The sequence below is a fragment of the Columba livia genome, chromosome 3, assembly GCF_036013475.1.
Source record: "Columba livia isolate bColLiv1 breed racing homer chromosome 3, bColLiv1.pat.W.v2, whole genome shotgun sequence".
Classification (NCBI taxonomy): domain Eukaryota; kingdom Metazoa; phylum Chordata; class Aves; order Columbiformes; family Columbidae; genus Columba; species Columba livia.
The window spans coordinates 109186943-109206844 of NC_088604.1; the positions used below are offsets into that span (position 1 = coordinate 109186943).

Consider the following 19902-nt stretch of genomic DNA (forward strand, 5'->3'; position numbering starts at 1 on the left):
GCCGGCCTCTGGCGGTGTGGCCCCGCCCCGCAGCTTCCGTTGGAGTCCCCGCCCTGCGGCACAGGCGCCATGGCGGCGGGGGCGATGGCGATGGGGCTATGCCGAGCCTTCGGGGCGCTCCTGCTGTCGGCCGCGCCGCGTCGCGCCAGGCTCCCCGCATTGCCTCTCGCCCTGCCTCTCGCCCCACTGCCCGGCCCCCCGCCCTGCCTACCGGGGAGGCCGCTGGCGGCTGTCCGCCGCGGGCTGAGCGGCTCGGCGCCGCGCTACACTACCGACCCCATGTGGAAGTGCCGGGTGAAGTACACGGTGCGGCCCGTGGGCATGAAGAAGACGGGCGGCCGCGACCACACAGGTGGGCGAGTGACCGGGAGCGGGCAGGGCCCCGCGGTGGTCGCCTGGGGCCGGCAGGGTGGGTGTGCAGCCGCTCCCCTGTCCCGCAGGCCGCATCCGGGTGCGGGGGATCGGCGGGGGACACAAGCGACGGTACCGCATGATCGATTTCCAGCGGCTGCGCTACGAGGATGGGGCCTCGCAGGAGTCTTTCTCTGAGAAGGTCATCAGTGTCCGATACGACCCTTGCAGGCAAGTGCGGGGTGCAGGCTCGGCCCCGGGCCCCCGCGATTGTGCCCGAGGTGAGCCCTGCCCAGCGTGGGTTCCCTGTGCAGGTCGGCTGACATTGCTCTGGTGGCCGGTGGTAACCGTAAGCGCTGGATCATTGCTACGGAGAACATGCAGCCAGGGGACATCATCAAGAACTCCTCTCACATCGGCAGGATGGCAGGTGCATGCAGGGGCAAGGGGTGACCATGATGGCCCTGCCAGGGGCTCATTGACTGCTCCATGCTCAGATTATCAGCCTCTGTCTTCCAGTGTCAGCCAACGAAGGGGATGCCTATCGGCTGGGTGCTTTGCCTGTGGGCACACTGATCTGCAACCTGGAGAGCCACCCTGGGAAGGGAGCACAGTACATCCGGGCAGCTGGTGAGTTTCTGGGTAGGGGACCCACCATCTGTAGCCAGCTTTGGCTTAACACAGAAGGAGAGGGGGGCAAGGGAGCACAGCTCTGAGTGGCTAGTGACAGGGAGTTGCTGTCCTCTCGTCTCCCCACATGAAGGTGTTAAACAGCCCTCCACAGAGCGGGTGGCACCTCTGTCCTGTTGCTTCCTGGGGTTGCCTTGGGGTCTTGTCTTCAGTAAGAAGTGCTGCATGAAGGGCAATGGTGGGGGCTTTGGGGAGTTCCCAGCATGGGGCTGTGCTCATCACAGGGTGGGATACTTTGTCCTGCTGCTTGGAGTAGCTGCTGACTCTGCCCTTGTCTGCTGCAGGGACTTGTGGGGTGCTGCTGAGGAAAGTGAATGGGACTGCCATCGTGCAGCTGCCCTCCAAGAGGCATATGCAGGTAGAGAAGATGTGATGTCCCTGACCTGACTGACTGAGCACATGGCCATGCATCCTCCAGGAGGCCTTCAGCTCTTCTCTGTACCCTAGGTGCTGGACACATGTGTGGCCACGGTGGGCCGTGTGTCCAATGTTGACCACAACAAGCGGGTGATCGGCAAAGCGGGCCGGAACCGCTGGCTGGGCAAGCGTCCGCACACAGGCTTGTGGCATCGCAAGGGAGGCTGGGCTGGGCGCAAGATCAAGCCTCTCCCACCCATGAAGAGCTACGTCAATCTGCCACGGGTTACAGCACAGGAGTGATGCTGGGGATCAATAAAGCATTCTCCATGCCACTGCTGTCATGTTGCTGCTGCCTTCTCTGCATGGGGCCTCAGGGTGCTCTACCTATGGGATGTGTTTGGCTGTGTTCAGCCCCTGGTGGCACTCTGGCTGTTAGGAGAGATGAACGCAGGGCTCTGGGCTGACTTGGCTTGAGTTTGGAGTGGATCCTGATAAGGTCAAACAGAGCTCTGTACAATTGTGCCTAGCCTGACAAGGACAGCTGGGCTCTGTCCCTGCCCTCAGCTTGTGGAGCATTGGAGGCAAGCAGGCAGCCCTGTGGTAAGGCAGGAAGGGGGCTGCCGGACAGGGTGACCTGCTGTGCAGCTGGGGATCACAGAGCTCAGCGTCTCCCAGCCTCAGTAATGCCCTTGCTGACCCCCAGCCCCTTCTGCCACCGGCTGCCCTGCGCTTCCCGTCCCACACTGACCAAGCCCGCTGTCTCCTGGGCCACAGCCGCGCCTCACGCAGCCCCCAGTGCGGCCATCCCGGTCGTCCTGGGTCCCGCGCGCCCCCGCCCGGGCGGCGTTTGGCTCCGCGCGGCTCCCGTTCGGACGGGCCCCTGCGCATGCGCGCCCGCCCACCCGGGTGTGGCGCCGGAGGTAGAGGGGAGCGGCCGGACGGGGACGGGCCGGGCTGGGCCCGCGCCTCCAGCGCTGCTGTTCTGGGGCGGTCCCAGGCCTTATCGTGTTTGGGAAGCCCTGTGGGAGGCCCCGGTACTGGAGCCCCGAGGTGAGGCAGCCCGTCCCGCGGACGAGGCTGGGGAGGGGCTGCGGCAGCTGGGCTGGGCCGGACCGGGCCGGGCCGGGCAGGACCGGACGCTTTTTGTGCCCTGGGAGCTCGCGTGGTCCACGCCAAGAAGGAGCTTTATTTCTGTCCTCAGCTCGCAAGGCCGCTCCCCGGTGGCTGTGGGGCCGCGCAGCCCGTCTCCGGCGGGCGTGTTCTGGGAGCCGGGGCACAGCCTGGTGATGGCGTGCGTGGTGTCCCGGCGCGGCGCTGTGCAGCGGAGCCCTCCAGAACAAGCCCTCGCTTGGAGGGCTCTGCCAGGCTTTACTGCTGAGTTTCCCGGGAAGACCTGCCCTCTTCGAGCACTGCTGCCAGTGTTCCTGCCGTGCCTGCAGCCTGTTCAACAGTTAAAAGCTCACGATGTCCTGCCCTGTTGTGTTGTTGCTGCATGTATCTATTTTCCAGAGAGAAAGTGAGCTGAATCTCATTTGTTAGCTCTCTTGTATTAGAGTCTTAGAGCATTGACCTTGAGCACAGCCAGTACAATAACACGTTTTATTTCTCTTACACTGCCATGTTACAAGCACTGTGACCCACAGGATCATGGATCTATAGCCATAGCAAAGCCTGTGCCTCAGCCACCTCTGCAGCTCCTGCTTCCCCTCTGTCTCTGCAGGCACTTTTCCTGCCATGGTGAACGAGAGGCACAATGGCAACCTGCTTGTGCACCTGGGACCCAAGCTGCAGGCCTACCCACAGGAGCTGCTCCGGCAGCGACGGGGCCAGGACGGCCAACCCGAATACCTGATCCAGTGGAGTATTGTCAGCTTGGAAGAGAGAGCAGTGGGAGGCAACGGTGCCTCCTGTGCGGAGACCAAGCCAGAGAACATCTCCATGTGGATGTCTGCAGAAGAGGTCTGTGCCACCTGCCCAACGCTGCTGGGCAAGAGAAAGCTGGAAGGGCAGTGGGTGAAAGAGGAGAAGGCAGCCAGCCCATTTACTGCAGATGTCCCAGTGGATGAAGCCTCATTGCTGGAGATGAAGGCTGATGTCAGGAGCCTGGTGCAGCGAGCCAGGCGGCAGATGAGCAAGAGTGGGGCCCCTGAGTCCTTCATCCTCAACACCATCCACGTCCTGAGTGCTTATGCCAGCATTGGCTCGCTGGCAAGTGCCTTCAAGGAGACGGGAGCCCTGGACTTGCTGATGAAGATGCTGTGCCACAAGGAGAAGCAAATCCGCCACAGTGCTGGCAACATGCTGAGGGCCCTGGCTTCGCATGATGCAGGTGGGGGCTGCTAGTGCTCAGTGCCACTGAGGAGGTGCTGCTGGGCAGCTGAGGGGTGCTGATCCTTTTGTAGGTGTGGGCTGCTTGGGAAGCAGTGTGTCTTGGGGCTTGTTGGCAAAAGGGGAAGAATCAGACTGGAGCTTCCAAGCGGCTTCTCGGTCATAGTTGTCTGGGGTGCTCTGAGACTTGGGAGCTCTTTTCCCTGACAGATTCCTGAGCTGGGATGCTGATTAACTCTTAGGAGTGTTAAGGGATGTTAGGGGTGGCTGCCTCTTCCAGCAGGCCCAGCATCTCTCTTGCCCCACCACTGGAGCGCAGCCTGGGGATCTGGGGTCCCTCAGGCTGAGAGATGCAGCTGCCACTTTCTTGTTTGCAGGTTCAACCAGTTTGCAGGTTCAACTCAGCAAAGCTGAGCACCATCCCAGAGACACACGGACACACACAGGACACTGGCATGGCCAGCCACAGACAAGGTGCTGCCTTCAACAGCACCTGCCTGTGGGACTCACACAAACACAAGCACAGACAGCTGAGTCCCCTTCCCCTCTTCAGCTGGCAGAGACAGAAGGTCACTCATGCCAGCACACACAGCACTCTCCAGGTTCACAAGCACTCATGGATCCTTTGAGTACCAACATGGCCCCTCTGTCTGCCTGGCACCCCTGCCTGGATCTGAGCCCCACCACCCACCCCAGGCTCAAGGGCACCGGCTGCTCCATTCGATGCTCGCTAGCAAACATGTAGCACTCAGACTCTTGTCCCTCATGCAGTCCATGTTCACAAATCCCTTTGGAGTTCCAGCACAGACCACTATCCACTTCATATCCCGGCCTGAACCAGGGCCTCCTACTTGTCAGCTTGTCCAGTGTGAAGTTTTGCTCATAGATTACATGCAAACATCATGCACAGCAGGACTTGGGAAGATACAGATGTTCATCCTCACTCCACCAGGAGCATGCACTGCAGTCCTGCTTCAGCTGCTGGCGCTGAGCTCCTCGCTTCCTCCCAGCAGCTGTGTTTTGGTACATGTGCCTTTCCCTTCCCAGTGGCTGATGGCCAAGGACCACACCTCCAGTCGCCAGCACTGGTACTCTCCTACTCAGTCTAGTAGCTGGCACCACAGACCATGGGTGCCCACACCCCCAGTCTCACTCCAGTAACTGGCACCCAGTCCACTCTGTGCCAGTCTCCCCAGTAGCTGGCACTCCAGTCTCAAAGTTTATGGGACCCCTCCAAGATCTAGAGGGCAATAGCCCCTCCAGCTGCTGATTTCAGGACCCTCGGTCACTCCGGTCATGAACACCACAGGCCACATGGCTCCCATAAACCCAGTCAGGCTCCAGTTGCTGTCACCAAACTCCATTCATGCACATGCAGGTCTTTCCAGTAGCTGGCATTCAGTCCTAGCAGCACACACACGTGGGGTAGAGAGAGAGATAAAAGATTTACTAAGAAGATGTAAGAAAGTAAGACAAATGGCAGTGGTCAGGTGCAGGGCTCAGACAAGAGCACTGACCAGCCGTAGTTTACACAACTGGCTGCTTTTATACTCCTTTCTGAGCACCCCCTCGGTGTTCCTTGCAAGTTCCCTTCCCAGGCACAGTGCCCCATGGGTGGACACAGTTCCACCGAGCACCCTCCAACATCCTGGACCCCCAGCGTTACATCCTTATCAGTTGCAAAGTCCCAGTTTGCCTGCAGTTTCTTCATAGTCCATCAGTTAATGCAGCTGACTGGGTTTGTTTCTGATTATGTCTTCAAGTTTTATGTCTCTATGTGTTTGTCTCCCTTCTTTTCATTGTCATCCTGATTTGACAAGGTCCTTAGCCAGATAATTTTACTGAAAAATAATAATTCTCACACTCCAGATGTCCTTACCTATTAGTGTGACTGACCAGATTTGTTTCTCCTCACTGTTTCTATTAGTGTTTGTCAGGTTTTGATTCTTTGTGTTCTTGTTTATGGTTTCCTACTTAGTATCCCTTTTTACAGTGAAAAGGTACTTGACCAGACACAATCTGGTCTCCTTCCACATACCCTTACAATGAAAACTTGTGCTGACGGGCTTAGCAGAGCCTCGGTGGGTAGAGCACTGGTCCTCACCCTGTCTTCTCATTTGAGAAGAGTTGCTGTGGCCTGGAAGTGCCCAATGGGGCTTGTGTGCACCTGGAAGGGTGCTGGTGGTGGTGTGTCCCACAAGAGGTCCTGCTTTCCCTGTCCTAGTGTCTGAGTTCATGTGGCTCTGCAGTGGGGCAGATGGGAGGCTGAGTTGGATTTAAACATCACTTTCTTTCTTCCCAGGAACCCTATTCTGGAGTCAGTTATCTGGGTTGGCTGCTTCGGGGGAATCTTGCAGTGTTAGGGCTGGATAAAATGCCAGTGATATTCAGTGGAGTAAAATTTTGCTAATCCAGATTAAAGGACAGAACATGGTTCTGGATTGCACTGAGCAGCGAAGCTGTTCTTGCCTGTGAGTCTGTCTCATTCAATGAGGTGGGAGGGGGGGTGAGGGTTATCTTTAGGACCCTGAAGGGTTTCTGTTGTTGCAGGGAGCTGGGCCTATGTCTTGCTGTCCCTGAGCCAACAGGATGGCATTGAGCAGCACATGGACTTTGACAGTCGCTACACCTTGCTGGAGCTGTTCGCTGAGACAACATCTTCTGAAGAGCACCACATGTCCTTTGAGGGGATCCACATTCCCCAGGTAGCGGCAGGCCCTGCCAGCCTGGGGCCTGTGGGCTTCAGGGGTCAGGAGGGGTGAGAGCGAGTGGCCAGAGCTGGGGTCCTTGTTTGAGACAGGAGGGCAGTCATCACTGAGCAGGACTGGGTATAGGGAGAGCTGGCACGGGATCTGGGCCTGGCTTGAGGCTTGGGGGTGGTGGGGAGGCAAGGGGAGAGCCTTGTCTCTGAGCCGGGAGATGAAGTGGGGGCTGGAGGCGCTCTGCTGGCTGGAGTCTGACAGCTGTGCTTGTTGCAGATCCCTGGGAAACTGCTCTTCATCCTGGTGAAACACTACCTGTGTGTCACGTCTCTCCTGGACAAGCTCAGCAGTGACGGGGAGCAGGGAGGGCAGCAGCAGGACTGTGCTGTGCCCAGCCTGTTCCCTGAGGAGAGAAGCCGTGTGAAGCAGGAGTTTGAGTTCAGCATGGCCATGGCAAACCTCATCTTGGAGCTGGTGCACGTGATGGGCTGGGACCATGGCCACAAGCCAGAACCGCTGCCCAGACAGGAGCTGCAGCCTCGCACCACCCGTTCCATCTTCCAGCATGGGGCCACATCCTGCACCACTGCGCAAGCAGCCCTCACTCCCCCACCAAAAGAGCCCCTCAGCATCTTCAAGACGCGCTCAGCCTTCCCAAGCCGCAGCAGCTACGTGGAATATGTGCAGGCAACACTGGTGCGTGGCATGCGGGTGCGGATGCTGGAGGACTATGAGCAGGTCAGCGCAGGTGACGAGGGCGACTTTCGCCAGAGCAACGATGGCATGCCACCAGTGCAGGTACTTCTGCTGGGAGGCAGGGGCTGTCGCGGGCCCTCTCTGCTCTGTTGTGCTGTTGGAGACACACAGCCTTGTGTGGGAGCAGCAGGGTTGGGCTTGCTTACCCTCAGCTGGTGCGTGTTGAGCTCTTCTCCTCAGAATTATGTAAAAAAATACATAAATTTACTGTTCATCATAATGGCTAGCTGCCCCTTGATAAACATATATATTTGTGTTGGAGAAGTATTATGGTAGAAGACAGGCTAAGAAAGTTGGGGCTGTTCAGTCTGGAGAAGAGAATACTCTGGGGAGACCTGATTGAGGCCTTTCAGTACCCAAAGCAGACCTACAGGAAAGCTGGAGAGCACCATTTTACAAGGGCATGTAGTGATTGATAAGGGGTAACAGCTATAAATGGATTGAGGGTAGATTTACATTAGCTATAAGGAAGAAATTCTTCACTATGAGGGTGATGAGGCACTGGAACAGGTTGCCCAGAGAAGCTGTGGGTGCCCGGTGTCTGGAAGTGTTCAGGGCCAGGCTGGACAGAGCTTTGAGCAACCTGGCCTAGTGGAAGGTGTTCCTGCCCATGGCAAGGGTGTTGGAATTAGATGAACTTTAAGGTTCCTTCCAACCCAAATCATTCTATGATTCAGGTGCACTGGCAAGCCCTGGGCTGTACATACTGGGTTCACTGGCACATGGTGGAGATCATTGGCCGTGCAGGACAAGAGGAGCATGAGGGCCAGGAAAAGATGTCTGCCCTGACACACAACTACAAGCTGGCAGGAGGTAAGCAGCCTGCCAGCTGTGCCTGCAGCTTTTCTTTGCAGCGGTTCTGCAGCTGCACACTGGATTCTGCAGGTGGTGGGTGTCCCAGTGCATTGCCCTGGCTGCTCCAGGCACTGTGGGAACAGGCTGGAGGACCAGTGAACTAGAGGTGCCCATTTTGAGCTTGTGCTTTTAACGTTATACAGCCCAAAGAGGTTCAAGCGAAGATGTTTATCCCCATCTCTACAGCTTCTCTAGGGTCTCCTCCCAGATTGTTCCCCCGCTCACTGCCTTCCTGTCACCTCCCTTTATCATAGCAGGCTGTGGGACAGTGGGAATCTCTTCTGCCCAGATGTTCTGCATGAGCTCTTTCCCTGGGGAGCACGGGGTGTGCAGCAGAGGATGGGGAGGTTGGCAGGGCTGTCAGTGCCTGTCCTTACTCTGCTCTCCTGCAGTTGCGCAGCCGTTTTTCTGCAAGCCCTTTGGGGGGCTGTACTCCCTGCCATACCTGCGCGAGCAGCCGTCCAAGGCTTCAGAGGTCCTGAGCCGTTCTGAGTGGTGGGAGCTGCTCTTCTTCGTGAAGAAGCTGGAAGCACAAGGGCAGAAGGAGATCATCTGTCTCATCCAGCAGGACCAGGGGGAGCAGGTGTGGGGCAGAGCCTGCAGTGGGCAAATGGGAGGGAGGGAGGAAGAGAGTGAAGCGACTGATCCCAGAGGATGAGACAACAAGCGTGAGCAGTGCAGGGACAGCCTGAATGGGGCAGAAATGGGACTGAAATGGGTAAGTGAGGGATGGTGGATGTGTGGGGAGCTGGGCACAGCAAAGGGGTGAAAGAGAGAAAATGCAATCTCCCATGACCCTGGAAGAGTACAGTGTCCAGGGAGGTTTGGGTAGGTGAGACAAGCCTATGGGGTGATTCTGCTGTTTGTGGTTGGGTGGTGAGTGCAGGTGGGAGGTCTGGGCTGGTGGCGGTTGGGTTGGGGACAGCCAGGGGAGGGTGGCACTGGGGAGTGGCCCTGAAGGCCCCTGGTGGTGCAGCCTTTCTGTCTGTTTTGGCACTGGCTGTCAGGAGGGGCATGGGGTAGTGAGTGCCTGATGGTGAACTTGACCTCATCTGTCCAGCTGTCGGAGGTGGATGAAGAAGCCCTGATCCAGCTATCGGTACCTGTGGAGCTGGCCCAGAAGGTGCTGCGGGTCTTGGAGAAGAAGTGCCAGCGCAGCATCCAGCGTGACCTGCGAGGGTCCCACATCTACACCAAATACTTCCTTGGTAGGAGGGCTGAGCAGGATGCCAGGTTGAACACTGCAGTGTCCTCGGAGGGTGCTGGCTGCAGGAGCACTGACCCTGAAATCACAATGGCCAAGGCAGCGAAAGAAGAGCTTTCTGCATCGATAGTGCCACCTCATGCCCTCGCTGCGGTGGCTAAGTCAGATTCCCAGCTGTTTAATGAGCTCCTTGAGAGAGAAGGTCTGTTCTTCCCAGAGGTGCCAGAGGAGCAGATCAGAGGTAATGGCCTGCGATGCACTGGGGCACCCACATGGAGCTGGAGGTGGCTCATTGCCATAGCGGAGGAAGGCTCTGGGCAGGGCACCTGGGGGTTGCCCGGAGAGGGGGGAGCTCGTGGGTGCTGGTTCTGTGAGTGCTCAGTGCTATGGGAGGTACTGGGGCGTCACTGCTGCCCTGATGTGCCCGTGTCTCTGCCTCCCTCCCGCCAGTGCTGGGCAGCTCCGATGAGGCGAGCGAGAGGGGCTCGCTGGCCAAGATGGCAGCCGTGGTGGACGTGATCCAGAGCAGCAGCTCAGAGCTGGGACTGTGCTTAGCCGGGCTTAAGCACATCATGAAGATCCTGGAGGAGGAGCCTGAGCCTGAGCCGCGAGTCAGCAAAGTCCAGGGTGGGCTGGGCACCAGGAGTGTTGGGTGAGCCATGGTGTGCTGCACACCCATCCTGCTGGTTGTGGAGGGCTGTGTTGGCAGGATGGGGGCCAGTGCTGGAAGTGGGAGTGCAGATGGTGGCAGTGGGAGTGTGAAGGCAAGAGTGGTGGATCTTGTGTCCTTTTGTTCCTGGGGCTGACCCAGCTGCGGTAGAGCCATGTGGACAGGGTGAAGGTGGCTGGCAGTGCCCGGGGTGCTGTTGTGCCAGCAGCAGTGCCAGGCAGCTGCTCCTGAGGCATCCTTTCCTGTGCAGGGAGAAGCTGGTGAAGGCGGTGGTGGAGCTGCTGAGCACTGAGGTGGCAGAGAAGGCCCTGGTGGCAGTGACGCTGCGGCTGCTGGCCATGCTGATGATGAAATACGACTGGCGCATGGCATTTGCCACGGAGGGTGGTGTGTGGGCCGTGCTGGCAGGCATGCAGCAGCACGCCTCCTCTGCCCTGGTGCAGCAGGCCGGCCTGGCGGTGAGTGTGGCAGAGGATATGCTGGAGGCGGGCAGGAAGGGCACTGGCTTGCCCAGGTGTGGCGAAGATGCCCACTGCCCTCCTGATTGCTTGGACCTTGCAGGCCCTGAAGGTGCTGGTGGGAGCTGTGGCTGGCGAGCCAGAAGGCACCAGTGGGAAGGTCTTGCCCCTGAACCAGGCTGACATGCAGATGATGCGAGAGATCTTTGCCAGCATCGGCTCTGCTTCCAGCGAGGGCTCGGCAAGCCTGCTGAGTGCCATCCCTGCTGCCATGAGCACCATGCAGAGGGTGCCAGGGTAGGGGCAGAGCGAGGGCAGTGGCTGGGGGCGGGGGGACCCTCTGTGTTGAGAGTCGGGCAAGGCAGGCAGGTGGCTTGTGGGTGCAGGGGAGGCTCTGTGCTGGGGGGAGGAAGGCACCTGCATGGCTCTGTCCCTGCAGGGGCTCCTCAGGCGTGCAGAATGGGTTGCTGGTGGTGAACATGCTGATTGACGGCCACCGGGGCCTGGCAGAGCAGCTGGTGAGCTGTGACCTCCACACGGTGCTGCAGAGCTGCTGGTGGGACAAGCAGAGCACTGGCTGCCCTCAGGCCATGCTGGCCCTCAGCACCATCAACCGCCTGGCAGAGCACCGGCTACCTCTGTGCCTGGAGATGGCAGGTACCGTGCACCCAAAGCCCCACTGTGCCCCGGCCCCGGGACGCAGCGGGCACGGCTTGCCTCGCCTGTGGGGCAGAGCACCCCATGGCATGGCTCCTGTGAGTGCCTGGGCCAGGCCTGTATGTCCCTGTCCTGGCAGGCAGAGAGGTGCCACTGGGCCTGGGGGACATGCAGACACTGCTGGGCAGCCTGGGGGACAACAGCACCTTGTCCAAGGAGGTGGTGGTGGTCCTGGAGCGGCAGCTCTGTGCCGAAGGTCCTGTCCCCTCTGGTGAGGCAGCCCGGCTGCTGCAGGACCACGGGTGCTTCAGGCTGCTGCTGCGCAGCTTGAAGCTGCTGGGGACAGAGAAGGCCATGAGCTTGAGCATCCTCAGGTGGGTCCCTGAGCATCCTTGGGGGGTCTGGGTCCTCTGCAGCAGGTGTGAGTGCTCATGGCGATGTTTGCAGGACACAGCACATGTGTCGGTGCTGGTGGGGCTGTTCAACTTTTGACTGTGGGCCAGGGTAGGTGCACCCCAGCACATCCACAGGTGCTGATTGCGTGTCCCAGGGCACGGTGCCACGTGGGACAGAGCAGCACATGCCTGGATGCTGTTTGGGACACGCCAGGGCAGTGCAGCAGATGCCTGGGTGCTGGTGTGGTGTCCGAGATGCCTGGGGAGCCTTGGCTCCCGGTCCATGTGGAGTGCTGGCTTTGTCAGAGGGGTAGGGAGCAGGGCTCCCCCTGGCACTGCTGTCTGTGCCCCAGCTTGAGTTGGCCCCCTGTCACTCAGGATCCTGAACAAGTTCCTGGAGGGTTACCAGGAGGATGTGCTGCCCTGGCACGAGTGTGTGGAGCCCTGTTTGTTCTCCCTGAGTGCGCACAGCAGCGATGGGGAGGTAAGGAGGCTGCGGGACTCCCGGCGGGCAGGGGCAGCTTTGGTGGCTGTGCTGTGCGTTGGCTGGGCCCAGTGTTGGTGAAGCAGGTCCCTGCCTGCTGGAGTTCAGTGTGCCATGGCTAACGCGCTGGGAGAGGGGGGCAGTGGCCATCCTGGCCATGGCCACATCCTCGTGGCCAGTGTGCCCAGTGCTATGCCTGGCTGGGCTCTGGCGAGCCCCGCTGCAGTGTCAGGGTGAGGGGGATGGAGCCCTGCAGCACCCGCTGCTGGGGCTGGAGGGCTCCTGGTGCCAGCCTGGCCACTCATGGCTGCCGCTCAGCAGGTGGTGCAGGAGGTTGTGGGCTTCCTGCACCGCCTGGCCAGTGCCAGCAAGGACTGTGCTGCGGTGATGTGCCATGCGGGCTCTCGTGAGGCTCTGGCCAAAGCCCTGGACAAGCACCGCACAGCCCCGTCACTGGCACCAGCCCTGCTCGACCTGGTGACCGACTGTGAGAAGTACAGCAGCCTCTGCAGGAAGCTGACAACCAGCATCTTGGCTGGCTGCATTCAGGTAGGCCTGGGAAGGCCCGGCTGCACTGGGCCTCTGGGTCCTGCGGCATCCAGCCGTCCCTGGCACTGAGGGGCAGCCGTCTGCTCCCTGCCTGCCCCAGCCCTGTGGTGGGCAAGGGGAGGAGGACCCAGGGCCCCTGGTAAGAGCCTCACCCATCCCATAGCTGGTGTTGGGGCAGATAGAGGAGCACCGCCGGAGCCAGCAGCCCATCAGCATCCCCTTCTTTGATGTCTTTCTGCGCAACCTGTGCCGAGGTGACTGACAGCAGGGAGTGGGATCTGGAGCCCTGTGCCTGGTATGTGCTGGCCAGGTATGTGCTGGAGGCTCCATGTGCGCTCCCCACAGGCTCCAGCGTGGAGGCGAAGGAGGACAAGTGCTGGGAGAAGGTGCAGGTGTCCTCCAACCCCCACCGGGCCAGCAAGCTGACAGACAGGAACCCCAAGACCTACTGGGAGTCAAATGGCAGCACCGGCTCCCACTTCATCACTGTGCACATGCAGTGTGGGGTGCTGGTCAGGTGGGGCTGGCTCAGCGGGGCTGGGAGGCCTTGGGGCCAGGAGGGCCAGCAGCTGTACAAGGAGGAGAGGGCTTTGGAGGCTCTGTGTGAGCCCTGCCCCAGTGGTCCCCATCCTGGGGGCTGCTGGATGTGGGCAGCGGTGTGTGGGGCTGGCAGGGGCCAGGGCAGGGGGGTGGGGACAGCTTGGCAGCACCATGTTTGCTGTGCTGCAGGGAGATGAGCATGCTGGTGGCCAGCGAGGACTCCAGCTACATGCCGGCCCGTGTCGTGGTGCTGGGGGGTGACAGCCCAACCACCATCAGAACCGAGCTGAACACAGTGAGTTTGGCACAGGCTGCTCTGGCCATGGGGCCCCACGGGAGCAGTGGGCTGGTCCTTGCTGTGCCCTGTGAAGGTGTTGCCCTGGCCATGGGGCCCATAGGGAGCTGGGGCCAGCAGGAGCTGCTGTGGGAGCCTCCTCCTGGCTGTAGGCAACGGGAGCTGGAGACCTGGGTAGGGGCAGCCCTGCAGCCCAGCCTGCGCTGGGGCTGTGAGCCATGAATGGGGCCCTGCCGGGGGCGCCCTTTGGCTGTGTCGGGGCTGCTGGGGGACACACCTCATGGCTGTAATGTGGGGTGACTGGGGAGCACGCAGGGTGGCTGGTGCTCGCCGCCTGGCGTGCTGAGAGCTCACTGTCTGCCTGCAGGTGACCGTCCTGCCTTCAGACAGCAGAGTGGTCCTGCTGGAGAACATGACCCGCTTCTGGCCCGTCATCCAGATCCGAGTGAAGCGGTGCCAGCAGGTAGGGGAGCAGGAGGCCAGGAACTGGCAGTGTAGGGTGTCGGGGACAGGCTGGAGGAGCTAAGGGTCACACTTTCCTGTAGGGCGGCATTGACACACGTGTGCGTGGCATCGAGGTGCTGGGTCCCAAGCCCACGTTCTGGCCAGTCTTCAGGGAGCATCTGTGCTGGCGAACGTTCCTCTTCTACACTGTTCAGGCTCATGCTTGGTGCCAGGAGATCTGCTGGGACCGGGGACGACTACTGCAGCTCTTTGGCCGGTGAGTTGTCTCCCGACTGTGTCATCATGACCCCAGCGTCCCAGGGCCTGGGGGGATGGTGGTGGCAGCCCGCAAGGGGGACCGTAGGGCTGGGAGAGGAGCAGCCGGGTGTCCCAGCTGGACAGGGAGGGACTCTGGCTTCTCCTGGCCGCCAGCAGTCCCAGAGGGCCGGGGCCACCTTGCAGTCCCCCACTGTGTGCTGCCCAGCTGCTGTTGCAGGCTGAACCAGGCTCTGCGGCACGAGCAGGGCTTTGCCGACCGCTTCCTTCCTGACGATGAGGCAGCCCAGGCCTTGGGCAGGACGTGCTGGGAGGCCCTGGTGAACCCCTTGGTGGAGAGCATCATTAGCCCAGGTACCCTGTGCTCTCCCGGGCCCATCCACACTGTGCCTCAGGCTGAGGCACCCCGCTTTGAGTCTGGTTGGCCTCGCAGACCCCGAAGGCATCAGCGCCCTGGCCTGGCTGCTGAGGGAGTACCTGGAGAGTGTGGAGCTGCCCCGCCGTGCCACCAGCCGCAGTGCTGTCTTTGGTTCCCGTGTGCGGCGCCTGACCCAACTCCTGGTGCATGTGGACCCCAGCAGCACAGAGCCAGAGGAGGCGAGAGCAGCTGGTGAGTGAGGGGCTGCCCTCCCATGGAGCTGGGGGATGGTGGTCCCGGGTGCTGGGCTGTGGCTGTGGGGATCTGCCTGGGAGCTCTAAGGAGAGTCCTGTGGCTCTTGAGCTGGGGAAGAATGGTGGCTGTGCCCCCATCGCGGCCATGCCTCCCCGGCATCTTCTCTGCCCCTTGGGGAGAGGAGGAGGCTGCTGTGGTTGCTGTGTGGAGCCTGCGCACAGAGCCACACTGAGCCCAGGGCTGTCCCTTGGCAGGCGGGCAGGAGAGGAAGAACAAGGAGGTGCCAGCCAGAGCTGCAAAGGCAGCGGTGGAGAGGTCGAGCAGCCTGTGGGGCATCTCGCGGTGCTGGCGTGGTGTGGTGCAGCAGCAGGTAGAGCTTGGACAGCCAGTTGTGAGGCCAGAAAGGGCATGTGGGACTGTGTGCTGGGCAGGTGTTGTGAAGAGTGGAGAGCAGGGCCTGGTGGTGCCCTGGGATAGTGGGGGGGGGTGCGGGGCTGTACCTGGCCTCTGCAGGGCCTGGAGGGGCATGGGGACAGCCCTGCTGCACTTGCCACCCTGGCAGGGCTCAGACATCAGCCTGGCCCTTGTGCCCGGGCTGGGAGATGGGTCCAGCGTTGGGCAACTTATTCCTGCTGGGTGGCTGCTGCACTTCTGTCCTGCCGCCGCAGCCTCTGCTGAGCCCTCGGGCTCTGCTCCCTCCTCACCCCAAGTGCTCAGCAGCCCCTGACAGCACCAGGGCCTCCAGCTGGCCTCTGGCCAGGACCCAGGCAGCCGGTGTCAGCAGAGCAAGGCTGGGGCTGTGGAGGTTCCCGCAGGGCACAGGCGTGTCCCACTGTGGGGCTCACCCCTGTTGTGCTGCCTCCCCGCAGGTGCAGGGGTTCTTGGAGGTGGCAGGGCAGGCACCAGACCTCGTGGAGCGATACTGTGGGCTGTACCAGCGCCTGCGTGGGGCCACGGAGGAGCTCTTTGGGCAGCAGGCCGCCTTCATGCTGGCCCTGGGCCAGGGCTTTGCAGGGGCTTTGCTGCAACTCTCCTTCCTCGCCACCCTGCACGTGAGTCAAGGGAGCGTGGCACCAGTGCCGGGCCCCGGTGTCACCAGCCGCTGGCACTGCCTGGGAGGCTGCCCTGGCCCACAGCCTTGGGTGAGCTCCGGGTGGGGGGTGTCTTAGCCCCCCAGTCAGGTCATGGAACCGAGTCCTGTGGTGGCCCTGGATGGTACCCAGCTGCGAGTGCTTGTGTGCTGTCCTGGGCTGGTGCCTGCACACCCTTGGCCCCTGCCCAAGAGCCCCAGGGTTTCCTGGCTGTTCCCCCCAGGGACTTTTCCCCAGCCCGGCCTTGGCGCCCGGTGAGCCCCCTCTGCACCAGCCCTGTTCCTCTGCAGGTGAGCGAGCAGTTTGCCCGCTACCTGGACAGGAAGATCCAGGAGCTGCAGGGGGCTGCAGGCAGCATGGGCCCATTGCAGCAGCTGCAGCAGATCCTGGAGCCCTTTGTTGTCTTCAGTGGCCTGGAGCTTGCTCACACCTTCGAGCACTTCTACCGGTGAGGGTGCCATGTCTCCACAGCACCAGAGGGCTGGTGTGGCGTGGCGAGGGAGGTGCAGGTGGCACTGGGGCTGTGGCTGAGCCTGGGCTGGTGTGGCTGTGATGCTCCCGCTTGCTTTTCCCATCTCTGGTGTGGGGAGGGGAAAGGCTGTGAGGGCCTGTGGGGGCTGCCAGGCTGTGGAGGCACATTCCCTGCTGGTGACAGGGAAGGGAGACGGGTGCTGCCTAGCCTGGCACGGAGAGGGCTGAGGCCATCTCTGTCTGCTGGTGGGTGGCTGGTGGCCACAGGGCTCGGGCTGGCTCCTGACCTGACCCTGTGGCCTGTGGCAGGCACTACCTGGGGGACCGGCTCCTGGCGCAAGGGCTGTCTTGGCTGGAAGGAGCTGTCGTGGAGCAGATTGGGCTGTGCTTCCCCAGCCGCTTCCCCCAGGAGATGCTGAGGAACTTGGCCGAGTCAGAGGAGCTCCAGCAGCAGTTTTACCTCTTCCGGCTGCAGGAGCAGGACAAGTGGCTGGTGGAGCTGGACACGGGCCTGGACGAGGTGAGCGTGCCGGTGGGGTGGGGAGAGCAGGAGGCTGCCCACGTTCCTCACAGGGATCCCGGGGCCTGTGCTGAGCTGCCCTCATGTCCAGGTGCTGGGGACAGCCTCGGTGGCAGATGTGCCGGAGGTGAAGGTGCTGGCCCTGTCCCCACGCTGCTGGCCTGTGTCCCCATTCTGCTACATGGATGAACCTGGGAGGTTTTTCCCAGCTGCTCTGAGGTCCCCCCTGGATGAGTTTGCTGCCTTCTGCAGGCGGAGTGAGTGTGGCGGCCGTGGGTGTGCGGGGGGTCTCGTGGTGCCCAGCCTGCCCCTCAGCAGCTCAGCCAGCGGCAGCAGCAGTGCTGGGAAGCGCTGGGAGTGCCCAGCAGAGCTGGCCCCAGCCCTGCGCTGATGCCGTCTCTGGCAGGCCAGAGCCAGCTGGGCTGGGAGTGCTCAAAGCCTCGGCGGCTGCAGTGGACATGGCTGGGCCACGCCGAGCTGCAGTTTGGAGACTGCGTCCTCCACGTGTCCACCCTGCAGATGTACATCCTGCTGTGCTTCAACAGTGCTGAGGTAGGAGCTGGTGCTGCGGTGGGTGCTGGAGCACAGCAGGGTTGTTCCCTCCCTTCTGGTGGGGTCTGCGGGGGTGTTTGGGGCAGAGGCCCCCCTTGTTTGGTGGGGCTTGGCCGGCCATTTCTTTCCATGCCCTCCTGCAGGAGGTGGCTGTGGAGGCCCTGCTGCAGGCCACCGGGCTCCCTGCTGAGCTGCTGCACCATGCGCTGACACCGCTGACCCACGGCGAGGGCGTCCTGGTGCGGAGCTGCACGCCAGGAGGTGGGTGTGGGGCTGGGCGCCCCTGGGGGTGCTGGGGTGAGCGTACCAGAGCTTGTAGGGGAAGCGAGTGGGCTGGGGTGGGTCTGTGGGTGTTTGGGGTGCAGGTCTGTCTTTCAAGTTGGGGGCTGGGGGTTGTGTGTGGGGCTGGTCTTGGGGCCACGTGTGGGGTGTGTATCAGCGTGGGTCGGTCTCGGGTGTGTGTGCAGGGTTGGGGAACAGGGCCAGGGGTGGTGGGTGTCACTGTTGCTTGGGGCCACATGTGGGGAACAGGGATGGGGCCGACACCTGTGAAGGCCGCAGCAGGAAGCCCATGGCTGGGTCCAGCAGCCCCACGTGTGTCCTGGGGCTCCTTCAGGGCCCAGCTCAGGGCCTGGCTGACCCGGGCTGGGTGCTGGCTCCAGGTGTGCTGCAGGTGAACCAGGCAGCCCTGGCCTGTGCCTCTGGCCGCCACCTGAGGCTGCTGCCCCAGCAGAGGTACCTGCAGGTGGAGAGGGCTGATGTCAGCACCCTGGAAAGGAAGAGGAATGTCCTCTGCTGCCTCATCACCCGCATCCTCAAGGTGGAGAAGCAGCTCCACATTGACAACCTGGTGTTTAGGGTATGGAGGGATTGAGGAGGAGAGGGGGTTTTCCTGGGTGCTGCACTGCATTGCAGTGTGGGGCTCCCTTGCTGCTGTAGGTGATTGATGCCTGTCAGAGGGGCGAGTTGTGTCCAGGGCTGCAGTTCCTGAGCTTCTGCTGCCACAGCGTGGACGTGCTGTCCTGTGTCCTGCACTTACTGAACCAGGGCTATCTCCGGCGCCAGGAGGAGAGGCCTCATGTCTTGGAATACATCTCTGCTGAACCCACAACACCCCCTACCTCTCAGGTCCAGCCCCAGGTTGCCTTCCAGACTGTAGAGATCAAGACAGCAGCACGCCCAGCCTCTGCTGAAAGGAGACAGACATTTTCTACATTCAGGTAGACAAGGACTTGGCTGGGCTGGGAGAACACAGCTGTGCTTGCTGGAGTGGTGGCAGTAGCCAGACCCTGTCCCCATTTTTTTCACCCACCTGTGCTGGGCTGTGTCCTCAGGCACAGAGGAATACACACAGCCCCACCATAATGGTACCAGCATTAATTTATTAAAATTAATCCCAAAAAGTAACCGTACAATAAATTTAAAAAAAATAGAATCTTGTAAAAAAAAAAACAAAAACAAAACAGGTGCCCCCATGCCACACCTCCACGTGGCAGCACCATGGGGCAGGGCTGGCCAGGAAGGGATGAGATGACACTGACCCCCAGCAGCCTGAGGACAGGCTCAGCAGCACAATGCCAGCCTCTGCAGCGGGGCTGCAGCAGGACTAGAGAAGCTGCTGAGGCTCAGCCCCACAGGGCAGGGCCAGGCACAGTAGCATGGGGCTGGCAGTGGGGCTGGCAAGGGGCAGTATGGGGGTGGTGGGCTCTGCTCAGCACCTGTCCCCTGTCTCCCAGGCAATCCTGCTGGCTCCAGCACCATGGAACCTGCCTGGGCCCAGCCCAGCTGGGCCCCACTGGCTGGGGAGCTGGGGAGAGAAGGGGCTAGAGCCCTTACTGGGTCCCTGCTGGCTGTGCCAGCCCTCATCCCAGGCTGCTGTTGGAGGTGAGGGGAGGCAGGTGGCATGGTGGCCTGGCTGGTGTTGGAGGGTGCATGGACCCAGTCTCACTGGCCTCACCTTCACAGGTCTTGGCCCACACAGGGGCGGTGCAGGTGTTTTATCTCCCTCTGCAGAGCAGGCAGGGGCTGGGCCGCAAAAGAGAGGGGACAAGAGCATGTCTGTCTCTCCATCTGCTCCTGTGACCCTCTGCAGCTCCCATCCCAGGGCTGCTCTCCACTTCTCACACACTCTTTGAATAGCCAAAGATGCCCACAGGGAGGTACTTGACATGCGTTGGCCACTGTGCTGCCAGCTGGAAAAACTTCACGTCATTCCACTCTACCCCATCTATAGAGACTGAGAAGAGAGCGTATGGTGAGGCGCAGCCCCACCACGGGCAGCCTGGACTTCTGGGTCTGAGACCTCCAGCCCCATGGGGCTTATGCCTCCCCTTACCTCGCAACATGGTGTTCTGGTGCTTGGCTGTGCAGATGAGGCGTGTGATCCCTTCGATGACTTGGCTTTTGGGCTCCAGATCCTTCTCTTTTGGTTTCTTGCTCAGGAACATCACTGAGGGCCAAGGACAGATATGACCAATGTTACGATGTCCCCACCTGGCCCTGCGTGGGAGCCCTCACCCCAGAGCTGGCTGCACTGACTGGCCCCTGCTGGGTTGTCTCAGCCTTGCCCTCCTGTGGGCTCCCCGCACCCTTTTAGCAATAAATTGTGGCCCCACAGCCAGAGAGCACCCATGGGTGGGCT

General features: G+C 61.2%; 3 protein-coding genes across 24 annotated transcripts in view; 2 read left to right on the forward strand and 1 right to left on the reverse strand.

Annotated features, from left to right (window-relative positions):
* The first annotated feature begins 33 nt into the window (after positions 1–33).
* Positions 34–1733, forward strand: MRPL2 (mitochondrial ribosomal protein L2). The gene is made up of 6 exons (XM_065059017.1): positions 34–352; positions 441–582; positions 666–781; positions 871–981; positions 1326–1399; positions 1489–1733. Exons 1-6 carry the CDS (start codon positions 70–72, stop codon positions 1699–1701), a joined length of 939 nt encoding a protein of 312 aa, XP_064915089.1. The 5' UTR covers positions 34–69; the 3' UTR covers positions 1702–1733.
* Positions 1734–1886: 153 nt separating this feature from the next.
* LOC102096835 (cullin-9) lies at positions 1887–19892 on the forward strand. 15 transcript variants are annotated; one of them, XM_065058956.1, is made up of 31 exons: positions 1887–2451; positions 3122–3730; positions 6280–6434; positions 6708–7229; positions 7865–8000; positions 8435–8625; positions 9103–9487; positions 9697–9898; positions 10167–10374; positions 10478–10671; positions 10814–11031; positions 11171–11405; positions 11805–11910; positions 12229–12459; positions 12623–12713; positions 12805–12976; positions 13189–13294; positions 13662–13757; positions 13840–14015; positions 14223–14368; positions 14448–14624; positions 14882–14997; positions 15497–15679; positions 16009–16166; positions 16499–16709; positions 16801–16966; positions 17116–17261; positions 17405–17522; positions 17924–18120; positions 18201–18481; positions 19495–19892. In XM_065058956.1, exons 1-31 carry the CDS (start codon positions 2085–2087, stop codon positions 19499–19501), a joined length of 6306 nt encoding a protein of 2101 aa, XP_064915028.1. In that variant the 5' UTR covers positions 1887–2084; the 3' UTR covers positions 19502–19892. The 15 variants fall into 15 exon arrangements, 11 of the variants coding, with proteins under 11 accessions (XP_064915028.1, XP_064915030.1, XP_064915031.1 ...); XM_065058958.1 differs by having other exon boundaries at positions 14235–14368; XM_065058959.1 differs by having other exon boundaries at positions 12232–12459; positions 14235–14368.
* LOC102092851 (phosphofurin acidic cluster sorting protein 1) overlaps positions 18624–19902 on the reverse strand; it is a 97632-nt gene continuing 96353 nt past the window's right edge. For 7 of the 8 annotated variants that reach the window (XM_065058968.1, XM_065058967.1, XM_065058969.1 and 4 more), the window contains 2 exons: positions 19597–19710; positions 18624–19497 (listed from right to left, as the gene is read on the reverse strand). In XM_065058968.1, coding sequence (XP_064915040.1) covers positions 19382–19497; positions 19597–19710 — 230 coding nt within the window. In that variant the 3' untranslated portion in view covers positions 18624–19381. The remainder of the gene's footprint in view (positions 19498–19596; positions 19711–19902) is intronic. The other variant, XR_010471712.1, reaches the window with a different exon arrangement.